General features: G+C 35.5%; 1 protein-coding gene across 5 annotated transcripts in view; it reads left to right on the plus strand.

The window, feature by feature from the left end:
• Positions 1-912: 912 nt before the first annotated feature.
• npffr2a (neuropeptide FF receptor 2a) overlaps positions 913-12519 on the plus strand; it is a 39839-nt gene continuing 28232 nt past the window's right edge. For 2 of the 5 annotated variants that reach the window (XR_014531080.1, XM_083527013.1), the window contains exons 1-3: positions 913-1381; positions 2081-2409; positions 9557-9656. Coding sequence is in view for 4 of the 5 variants with exons in the window: in XM_083527013.1 (XP_083383139.1) it covers positions 2088-2409; positions 9557-9656 (422 nt within the window). In the remaining variant the exon portion in view is untranslated. The remainder of the gene's footprint in view (positions 1382-2080; positions 2410-9556; positions 9657-12519) is intronic. The other 3 variants (XM_083527015.1, XM_083527016.1, XM_083527014.1) reach the window with 3 other exon arrangements.

A 12519-nucleotide genomic window follows, 5' to 3' on the forward strand; every position in this document is an offset into this window, starting at 1 on the left:
AGAAATGCAAATCCAAAGCAACTGAAAAACTGTAATAACCTCTTTTGGGATTTTGGTGTGTGCTTATGCACATTTGTGCTCTTTCAGCCACAACGACATTACAGTAACACATCCAAAGACATCCTAAAAAGAATGTACTTCCAACTTTAAGGTAACATTTCAATGAAGAATTACATATGGCTGGAAAAGTATCCCAGGCGTCCAAGTACATTTGACCTTATAGTGTAGCTAAATCCAGTGCATCTCGCTTTCATACAGACTAATGTGTGTGATTAGCAAATCAATTCAGGGTGTATTTATTTATTTCCAAGACTGTGGCCAGTGTGATTGCAATCTTTTGTGCTTAGGTGGCAGACTAATTGATTCAATTGCAGACTTTATTGGTGTCTGTTTCAAAGGTGTATATTGTCATTTCCAGGTAAAAGATATATACTAACCCTTTTAAGGATCGTTGGACTTAAGCAGCGACAATGATTGGTACAGATCGATACCTCGATATCTGAAAGTGTACAGTATGCCAACCTAATGTGCAATTCATTAAGATTTCCTGAATATTGTACTGGTACAGACAGACCGACAGACAGACCGACAGACAGACCGACAGACAGACAGATAGACAGAGTGATAGCCCGACAGACAGACAGACAGACAGACAGACAGACAGACAGACAGACAGACAGACAGACAGACAGACAGACAGATAGATAGATAGATAGATAGAGTGACAGCCTGACAGACAGACAGATAGATAGATAGATAGATAGATAGATAGATAGATAGATAGATAGATAGATAGATAGATAGATAGATAGATAGATAGATAGATAGAGTGACAGACAGACAGACAGACAGACAGACAGACAGACAGACAGACAGACAGACAGACAGACAGATGCACTTCACACAGTGTACAGTAATAGTAACTGATACGAATGTCTGTAACGGATGCACTAGGACGCGCGTGCACTTGGACACGCACATGCATGGACATAAGTGGCGCGCGCTCAGTGACGTGTCTCTCTCTCTCTTTCTCTCTCTCTCTCTCTCTCTCTCTCTCTCTCTCTCTCTCTCTCTTTCATGCCTGTGTCTCAGTTGAAAAGAGCATCTCCCGTTGCTTACACCGCTGTCGGTTCCAGAAAGTTTCTAGCAGCAGGACAGAGTGATGATGGACATCATTTTCCAGCTGTATTTTGGAGAGTATGTAGGACTGAAGCCGCGCAGTCTGTCATTATATCACGCTAATGATTACTGCTTATTTTTCATCCGTTGATCACCTGTTCGCGCGTTTACTCCATTCTGTTTCTAATTTCTTTTTTCTTTTCTTTTTTCATTATTGAGGAGCAGCTTCTACACTGGCTTATTCTGATTACAATAAAAACAGGTAAGAACTGCCAGGATCAGGAGTTTAACAGCGTGCAATTTATCTATATTGAGAATCATTTTCTATTCGCAGACCAAACTAAAAGCTGTGATTAATACTTAATGTAGGCATTGGGTCAGCTGTACTACGTAAAATATATATATTTTTTATATCTGTTTATATCTAAATTGTACTTATTTACACTTTGCATTATTTCAATTTATTTCCTATAATGGATATTCACGTAACGCCTTTTGCACTGGCAGGATAGACTACTCCTGATCACAGATTGCCATTTCATTTCTGGCTGTTATCCAATTAATTATGACAAGGTGTGTGAGCAAGGAAACACTAAATTATAAAGGAATGGCAAAATCCGAGACCACGGTTACAATTTTGTGCTTCAGGGACTGTTGAGGTTAAAGTATATAAATCTTTCTCCTCTGGTGCTGGGAATTGAGAGCATTTTATTGTTCTGAATAAATCTGAGTCATTAAAAAGAACTTATTTAATAGATAAGAGCAGGGTAAAGTGCAACAGCGTGTTTACAATCTGTTCATTTGGTGTTTTAGTTTCTAGATTGTAATCTTCATACAACAGAATTCTTGCTGATGAGCTACTGATCAGAAGCTGAAACGATTCCTTAGATTAATATGTTTGTGTATGTGTGAATCTGGGGAACAATTTACCCATCAACACTGGAACCTCACCTCTTTTCAGATCAAAAATGGATGAAGAGTTGAACATCACATTTGTGGATGAGAACTGGACTTTGCCCAATGTGTCCACAGAACATACCATGCGCCGGAGCAACATCACCTATGTTGGATTTTACCTGCACGAGCCATCAGTAGCAACTATCTTTATAGTTTCGTACTTGCTCATATTCTTGGTCTGCATGGTTGGCAATGGAGTTGTGTGCTTCATTGTCTTAAGGAGCAAGAATATGCGTACTGTCACTAACCTTTTTATTCTCAACCTGGCTGTCAGTGACCTTCTCGTTGGGATTTTCTGTATGCCAACAACTCTTCTTGACAACATTATTACAGGTGAGTGCAATTTTGAGTATTTAGACTTAGACCAATTTTGCACCTGCATTTTGTTGAAAATTTTTAATTTGTTTAATGCAGCTTTAATGAACGGCTTTGTTAACTGTTTAAAATGTTTTGCAAATGTAATCACTGTGGCTTTCGTTACACTTTCAATATGTTTAGTTGAATGTAATTTTCTATATAAAGGGAACTATAATTGGAACAACACGAAACATTATGAAAGCCAATAAGTTAGTCAGGTTTAACCTCTCAACTATAGAGCAAATTACATCTAAAGTTTATATTTGATATATTTAATATTATAGTTTGTAAGACAAATAAATTATTAGGTGTATTTACTGACCCTAACTGCTAAACTCAACCTTGAAAGATTACACAGGATTTGGAAAAAAGCATTATGGTGGCTGTATCAATGTAAGAAACAGTGATGACTAAACAGGCTTTTCCTTTTTTCACTCAACAAGTAGCCTAATGGTACTGTGTTTCATCAGTGATGCACAACACATGAGTCCCTCTGTTATATCCAATTTGTAATGTTACTGTGAGACAATTTAGAAATCAATTACTAAAGGATTTTTGTATTATTATTTATAATTTACAATAACCACCATTGATACCTGCAAAACCACTGTATGATAGTGACTTATGTTTTCTTATTAATCCAACTGCTATAGTAAGAAAGTGTGATGTTTGTGATAATTTTTTGTATCAAGCTTTACAGCACTGATATGTAAATACATTTTTCATAATAATTTATGCAGAAATAAATGTTAAATTAACCAAAGCTACAATTTGATGTAGACTTTACATCACAGCAATCAAAAAAATCTCCTCTAGGGATTTCTTAAAGCATTGGCAGTTTAGCATGGCTTCATATGCTCTATCTCTATAATCTCCTGTAGCAGTAAGATTATTGATAAATCAGTCTTGCAACTACAGGTCACAAGTGCCATAAAAGGAAAAAAACAGAGCATCTGGAAAAGAATGACTACAAATCACACATTAGAGTTCATCCTTTATCCTGTAATGAAACTTTTATCATAATGGGAGTTGGCTCTTTTTAGGAAGAATCTGTTTCCACTTACAGGACATGAAAGCTAACGGAATAAAATACTGAGTTTGAAAATTGTGTAAATCTTTTAATGTTCAGCATCAATCCTTACCGATATAAAAAAAAAAAAAAACACTAACTGCTGGAATCTTTCGAAAGAATGGGGATTATTGCAAAGCTATTCTTGAACATCATGTCATGGTGGTCCAGCTTCATGTCTTATTAAGGTATGGAGTGTTACTTATCAACGTTGTTGCAACAGACCTGGCAGCTTTATAAATGCAACACTGTCCATCAAAGTTTTGAGAAAGTATTCATTAAATAAATGTATGCATTCGGTGATGATTATCTATGTTTTCATCTTTAGCAAAACAAGTTATTTTATGTCTAGTCAGGAAAGGACCTTGGATTGATGAAATGTAGCCAGCATCGAAAGGGCGTGCACCAGATCTTTTGCTACCTGGGCAGTGTTAGCACATGTTTTGACTTTTAACGAATGTATGTGTGTTTGGAATATTGTATCCCGTAGACAACAAGGAATTTGTTAAAATTTCTGCCTATGGTTACTATGCTATTGGATAAACACCTGCTTCTGGTGAGAATGTGAAGATTTAATAAAACATCACCAACAGATGGCGCTGTCTTACAGCACTGATTCAAATCTTTAATTATATTCTAAATAGTGAAATAAATCACAAAGCCTTTGACCTGACAGCTGTCAAATGTGTAAATCGCTAGGTTTGCGAACAATATACAAATATGAAGTACAGAAAAACTAAGACAGACAAATGCACTTCACTGACAAACTATCTATTAGCTAAACAAAGAAAACACAATACACATATAAAGAGCAATAAAACACTTATTTGGCATAGCTAAATAGAAAACAAGCTTATCTATAGTACTGGGAATTTTGTATGAATAGAAAGAATAAAATAATACAAATAAATAAAAGACAGAAAATACACAATTAAAAGCAAATGATATCACAAAGAAGTTGGAAAATTAAATAAAAAATAAATTACAATGATTTGCAGATCTCATAAACCCACATTTTATTCCAAATAGAAAGTAGAAAACTTATAAAATGTTTTAACTGAGGCAATGTACCATTTTAAGGAATTTGAAGACTGTCTCAAAAAAGTTGGGAGGGGCAATAAATGTATGGAAAAAGTCAGTGTTATTAAATTTAAACAGCTGGAGTTACACCAATCTGTGAAATTTTGTGTCTACAAATTGTGAAACAATTTTGAAATAATGTTCTTTAATAGAAAATTGCAAAACAGTAAAAAAAAAAAAAAATTATTATTTACAGTACATATCATTAAAAGTTTTAAAGAATATGGAGAAATCTCTGTGCACAAGGGACAAGGGCAAAAATAAATATTGGATACCTGTGATCTTTGAGCCCTCAGGTGTCACTACATTTCAAACAGGCCTGATTCTGTAATCGATATCACTGCTTATTACCACCTCTACAATTCAATGTCTATGAACACAGTCTGCCATGTCAACCCTTAAATGCAGGTTGAATGTCTATCACTGCAAAGAAGTAGGCATGTGTGAACATGATCCAGAAATGCTACCATCCTCTCTGGACCAAAGCTCATTAAAAATGTACTAAGGCAATGCGGAAAATTGTTCAGTGGTTAGATGTATCAAAATGTACATTTCTTTTTGAAATCCATTAACATCATGTCCTCCTGACTAAAGAGGAACCATCTGGCTTGTTATCAGATATCAGTTTAAAAAGCTGCATCTTTTATGGTATGGGAATGCATTAGTGCCTGTTGAATGGGCAGCTTTCACATTTGGAAAGGCTCCATTAACACTGAACAGTATATACAGGTTTTAGTGCAACCAATGCTTTCATTCAAAACATGTCTTTTTCGGGGAAGGCATGCATATTTGACCAAGGCAATGCTAACTGCATACTGTATTTATTACAACAGCATGATTTTGTAGTAGAAGAGTCTGGGTGCTGAACTGGCCTGGCTGCAGTCTAGACTTTTCACCATTCAAAAACGTTTGGGGCATCATGAAACGTAAAATACAACAAAGGACACCCAGAACTGTTGCGCAGCTAGAATCCTTCCACATATTGGACAACATTTATCTCCCAAAACTTCAGCAACTGGTCTCCTCAGTTCTTGGATGTATACGATATGGCCATATGCAGCCATCAAAATAAAAATTACCTTAGATTTTCCTTAAATAGTATATATTCTCAGTTTAAAAATTTTATGTCTTTTTTTTTATTTTGAATGAAATATGGATGTATAAAATTTGCAAACCATTGCATTCTGTTTTTATTTACATTTTACACAGTATCCCAACTTTTTTGGAAATGGAGTTGAATTACATTTTGGTGTGTGCTTGTGTAGATATGTGCTCATTTAGCCAATAGGGGAATAGTACTGATGTTGGGTGAGGATACCTGAATTGCAGTCAGCATTCCAATTCATCCCAAAGGTAGGGTTAAGATCAGAGCTCTATAGCAGGCCACTTAAGATATTCCACTCCAACCCAAATAAACCATATCTTCATGGAGCTGGCTTTTTACACAGAGACATTTTCATGCTGAAGCAGGTTGGAATCTTCTAGTTCAATTAAAATGAAAATGTAATGTTCCTACATCCATAGACATCCTGTACAAATGCGTGCCTCCAATTGTGTGGTAACAGTTTGGGAAAGAACCAAAGGTTTCCTATTACTTTAAACTGACAGTTCCACTGTATGTACAATACAGTTCTATTCATTTTACATGTACAGTATTTGTTTTACCATATTGTTAGTAGATTTTAACTTGTATGTCACATATTGCTCTTAATAATAACTGACTACAATAATGTTAGTTATGGATATTTTATTAACTGTTAGAGTCAGCCTGAAGGTAGTGATCTTATTTTAAGCCTAAAGATAACTGTTTAGGACAGTGTAACAACAAACTAAATCATTATTTATACATATACTGTAAAAGGACATTGTGCTCGAAATGTACAATATATTTTTTTTAATTAAATAAGGTTTTCTGCAACATTGAGTTGGAAAATGTTTAGCATTTTCTTTAGTCGAGATTTTTACATTTTATTTTAGGTTACAGGCAGACAGTGTTTAGATCAAGAGATTAAAGAATGAAAGCTACAACCCTGAGCAACCACTTTGGCCTCAGTAACACAGTGAGGGGAATGAATGAAATTGGTACTAAACCACAGAGACAAATTAGTTAAAGGGGATTGCAGCAATGAGGCATAACAATTATGATCACCTGCCTATTGTGTTGGTCCACCTTTTGCTGCCAAAACAGTCCTGACCTGTCAGCATTAACAGCATTAACAGCATTTACTTCTTCAGCAATTTGAGCTACAGGAGCTCATCTGTGGATCGGACCACACGGGCCAGCCTTTGCTCCCCACATGCATCAATGAGCTTGTCGCTGAGACAAGGCCTGTTGCTGGTTCAACATTGTTCCTACCTTGGACTACTTTTGATAGATACTGACCACTGCAGAGCAGGAACAGCCCACAAGAGCTGCAGTTTTCTAGATGCTCTGATCCAGTCACCTAGCCATCAAAATTTGGCCCTTTCAAACTAAATCTTTATGCTTGCCTATTTTTCCTGCTTTTAACAGATCAATTGTGAGGACAAAATTTCCACTTGCTGTGTAATATATTCCACCCACTAACAGGTGTCATGATGAAGAGATAATCAGTGTTATTCACTTCACTGATTATAAGGTTTTAATGTCCTAATGTTATGCCTGGTCAGTGTATCGGGGTCAGTTCTAACATTAGAACATTCTCCTTTGCTTCCAAACTTTTTAAAATCACTTTTTGTAATCTTCCTTTGATTGTGGACATATGTTCACCATTTAACTAACACTGTTAAGGCATGTTTAATGTGAAGGAGTGGCTGATTGGATGGAAGTGTTCAAAGATTTGGAGGATAAATTATGCACGTTTGTGTTTAAGGTGCAGAAGATTAATTTTAGGGGGGTTGCTAGGTTGTAAGCTTTAAAGAATGAATGATCTGCTACCACATTTTTTTGGTGTATCTAAGTTGATTTAACTTCTATGCTCTCTCTCTCTCTCTCTCTCTCTCTCTCTCTCTCTCTCTCTCTCTCTCTCTCTTTCTTTCTCTTTAATTATTTCTCTCTCCCTACTCTCCTAGAGGTAGAACATGGCTAAAAAGTACAATGTTGGTCTTATTTGACCACAATCATCTAACCCCATTCTGCTGTACCACTTAAATTAATCCTTGATGGGGAGATTAAAATATCTTACTTCATAAAACCAAACCAAAAAAAAAAATAACTGAAATATTTCAAGCATACCATTAACTGTTTCATACTTTTAAAACTTTAAAAGTAAAAAATCATTGTGCATACATTAAGCCACAACATGGAAAACGATCTTTATTTATTTTGTGAATCTTTACCCACTATATGTCCATAGTTCTTAACACATGTATACGTTTAAAGAAAAATAACTAAAGCTAAGCTGTAGACTGAATAATCAAGTATGTTGTTGCATACTAAAATAACATATCTTTTATATATGGTGTCCCAGTAGATATTGCACTGCAAGTGGCAGAGTGATTCTGGGTTTTTAATGCATGATGTGTTATGGGTGGGAAATATGTATAGTATCAAGGGTGAATACTCTATATTCATTTCCAAAATTCCAAATAATTTTCACATTACAATACTGTGGCATAAACGTACCACAGTGTGTGTTTTGCTTGCCTTTATTTGCATTCACATTTGCTTGCTGCATTTGAGTTGAATTTAGATGTCCTAACACATATGTGAAAGTACATTATAACTGTGCAGCCTACCACCTTGATATAAATAAGGAATAAATAATGAGTGCATGCTGATATAATCGATATCAGTGTAGTGATACAGACACCCAATCACATGTCCCTTTGTTTTTGTGTGTTTTTTTACATTTTAGATGCTGTAGCAATTTGTCATAGATTATAATTTGCTATTAATGTAAAAAGAAAAAGAGAAAAATCAAAATGAATGGAGGTCAAGAAGACTCACCAGTGGCCACGCTTTTTAATTAATAATAATAAAAATAACCTGTATTAATATTAGGGCTGTCAATCGATTAAAAATATTTATTCATGAATAATCACATGATTGTTATGAGTTAACTCAATATTAATTGCAACTTCGCACATTTTTACATGTTCTAAATGTACCTTAAATTAATACGTTTCAGGTTTTTAATACTTTAATCAACACGGGCACAACATTGATGCTTTATGCAAATGTATGTTTATTATTAATAAAACCATACTTAACATAGAGCATGAAGACAAAATATTATTTTTGTTTTATGGTGTTTTAAATTACGTAAATCATCAGGACAACCTATGCTATGTTTCCACACAGACGATTAATAAGGCGATACCACAGAAACTGTACCTCTTCTAACTTTCATACATAAATAATTATTTAAAAAGCAATTTCAGTAGTATGAAAATGGTTTGGCTTAGGAACTTAGACAAGCAAAGCAAACCTGGAACTTAAACAACATTAAAACACTAGGCAGTGCAATAAAATTGCAGAAGCTGTGACTTGGGTGAAATTTTTAATTTCCAAAGCAATTTTTCCATATATTTATTTCTCAGCATTGAGGAAAATTAATCCTGACCAAATTTCTAATTCTTATGCAGAAATTCAGCTCCAAATTTGTTAGGAACCTCCACCATTGTACTTTTCTTGTTGCTGTGCTCAGGCTGGCCATGGTTGTGTGCTATTTGACTGTTCTTACCCAGTTTTAAGCCTCTTATGCATAACTGTGTTTCAATGTACATATGAAACTGAAGATTATTAGCACCTGGTTGGGATGATCGGTTAATCAAACTCCTGACTCTGATCCTACAAAATCCCTGACTTCATGTGTACAAAGTGTGCAAGAATTGTAAGCCAAAATGATTTTGATTTGATTTAGAATTTCCTTCTGGTTGTTCACTTTGCATTTTGTAAATTGATAAAAAATAATCAAATAAAATGTATATTTTTGAAATAAATTGTGAAAGCAGTCTTGTGTTTTCTGACTACCTATTTTGTTGTTATCACAGGCTGGCCATTTGGAAGCATGGTGTGCAAAATGAGTGGTATGGTCCAGGGCATATCTGTCTCAGCTTCTGTCTTTACTCTGGTTGCTATTGCAGTTGACAGGTAAGATCTCTTTCATTTTTGTATACACACACACACACACATAGCACAGTACATTTATTTTCTCATTAATCTATGCTCAATATCCATAATGCCTCATAATGACGAATGTAAAAAAAAAATAATAATTCTAGACGTCTTTACATTTTGTACAATTAAAAAACTTATGTATCACATGAACATAAGTATTCAGACCCTTTGCACAAAACACAAAAAAAAGCTTTGGTGCCTCCTATTTCTCTTCAAATCTCAGTTGTTTCTATACCTTGATTAGAGTTCACCTGTGGAAAAGTTTACACACCTCCCTATACAAGGCCTCACATCTGACAATGCATATCAGAGCAAGAACTAAGAGCTTCAGAGATCATGTGTGGAGATGGGTCAAGGTTCCAGAAGGTCAACTATCACTGCAGCCCTCAGTGCAAAACCCATGGAAGCCCACTTGGAGTTTGCTAAGATTCTCTGGTCTGAATAAACCAAGATTGAACTGTTTGGTCTTAATTCTAAATGTTATGTCTGTAGGAAACCAGGCACCGCTCTTCATGTGCCCAATGCATCTCAAAAGCAAAACATGATGGTGGCAACATTTGTGGAGGTATTTTTCTGCAACAGGCATTTGCTAACTAGTCAGGGTTTAGGGTAAGCTGAATGGAGCAAAGAACAAAGATATCAATAAAAACCTATTAAACATCGTTTAGGACAGGGGTGTCAAACTCAAATTCACAGTGGGCCAAAATTAAAAACTGGGACGAAGTCGCGGGCCAAACTTAATATTTATTGAAAAATTGACTGCAATTGTGCATGTTTTCCATCTCTCCAGATGTGTAATTTTTAACCATTTCATATTTCAAACTTTAGTTTAGCATAAACATTGAATCTGGAACAACCAAAGTTTAATATTATAAACACATAACAAATTTAATTTGAAATAAAACACACATCAGTGGTATTCGTTTCTGCTTGTCTCTCTCTCTATATATATCTGTAGCCTTTCAAATTACTTTTTAATGTACATCCTTTTTCACATGCCAACAACAAAACAATCAAAAAATAATAATCATTTCCTTTAATAAAAAAAAAAGCAATCTTTCAACTATTACCAGTCCATGCCTTGGAGTAGAAAAAGTGCATAAAGACAACATTCATTCAAGCTCAGTTTGCTACACTCTGATGCACATTGGTTCAAGCCAGATACCTGCATCTCTTCTTATATGCGCGTGCATCATGTCTGGGTTTAGGCTCTGAGCTGAGGATTGAGTAAAGGTGTTCATCAGTGAGACTCCTGAGTGTTGTTTTGTTCATCTTCATTAAAGAGAACTGTTACTCACACAGATATGTGCTGCTGAATATAGAGAGCGTTTAAGCAGCTTGGACACGAAGTTGGAGCAGTGTGTCGGGGAGGAAACATGGAAACTGTGCAGCACACACAGAGTCGTACTTTGACTCGAGCATGTCTCTACACTGGAGTTCAATGAGCTCTATTTGGAGGTTGGTTGGTGTGCTTTCCACATCAACCACAAACGGATTACCGAGCAGTTCAAATCTGCATTTCTGGGCTTCAAAGTTGCCAAATCTTTGGGTAAATTCAGCACTGAATACGCAGAGTTATTCAGCGTGGAGTTTTTTAGCGGTCTCGACTGAGGCGCCAACCCACTAACAAAGCATTCTGGGATTTGTAGTATTAGCGGTGTATGCGCTATATACTGGCGGGCCAGCTGTAATACACATTTGATATGATCTCGCGGGCCAAATCTGGCGATCCTGAGTTTGACACCCCTGGTTTAGGACCTCAGTCTGGGCTGAAGGTTCACCTTCCTACATGACAACAACTCTGTGAATGTCCTAGAGTGGCTCAGCCAGAGCCAGCCTGACTTGAACCCTATTGAAAATCTTTGGAGAGACCTGAAGTGAATGTCCACCGATGAGGCCGATCCAACCTGACTGAGCTTGAGAGGATTTGCTAAAAAAAAATAGCAGAAAATCCCCCAATCCAGGTGTGCAAAGCTTGTTGTGTCATACCCAAAATGATTTGAGGCTGTAATTGCCACCAATGGATGCTGAGTAAAGGGTCGGAATACTTATGTATGTATATGCATGTGTGATGATATATATATATATATATATATATATATATATATATATATATATATATATATATATATATATATATATATATATATCTCACACATTCATACATAAGCGAACCTGAAAAACAACAGAGAACAAGTTAACTTATTTAAATATATTGGAACACAATTTTTTACTGCATGCTGTATTTTGCTTTTGTCATGGACACTACATAAGCTGTGGTTTAAATTTGACTCTAATCTGTCCAAACATTCCAAATGTCTTTTTACTTCATACATTTTGTGTATGTAATTCTTACATCCTTCTTACATTAGTTATTAAAACAGATATTCAAAAGTACTGTAGGCTAAGTTTTCAGGTAAGTTAAAATTTAATGCTGTAAACCAAACCTACAGGTTAAAACGTTTTTGAAAGACTACACTGTTTAAATAAAAAAATCAATAAAGTATTACACTGTACACACAACAAGAACCAATTTATCTGAAATTAAAGTTGGTTCTGGACTGAGAATACAAAAGTTGATGTCCATCAACAGAAATCTTCTGTGACTATTCTCATCCTGCTCAGTTACCTTTCTTGAACTGTAAAAATCTAGGTTGAATGTAGGTTTGATGAGATTTTTCCAGGTTGATAATGAGCCTAAATAGCATTCGATAATGAGCTTGGATAATCCATGTACTTTTCTAAACACGATGATTGGAATTGAAATGACGTGCAACTCACAGCACTGATTGCACTTTTTTGCACAGCTCTGATTAAGATGAATTCACTTGCCACA

Source organism: Silurus aristotelis (assembly GCF_946808225.1).
Source record: "Silurus aristotelis genome assembly, chromosome: 23".
Lineage (NCBI taxonomy): Eukaryota > Metazoa > Chordata > Actinopteri > Siluriformes > Siluridae > Silurus > Silurus aristotelis.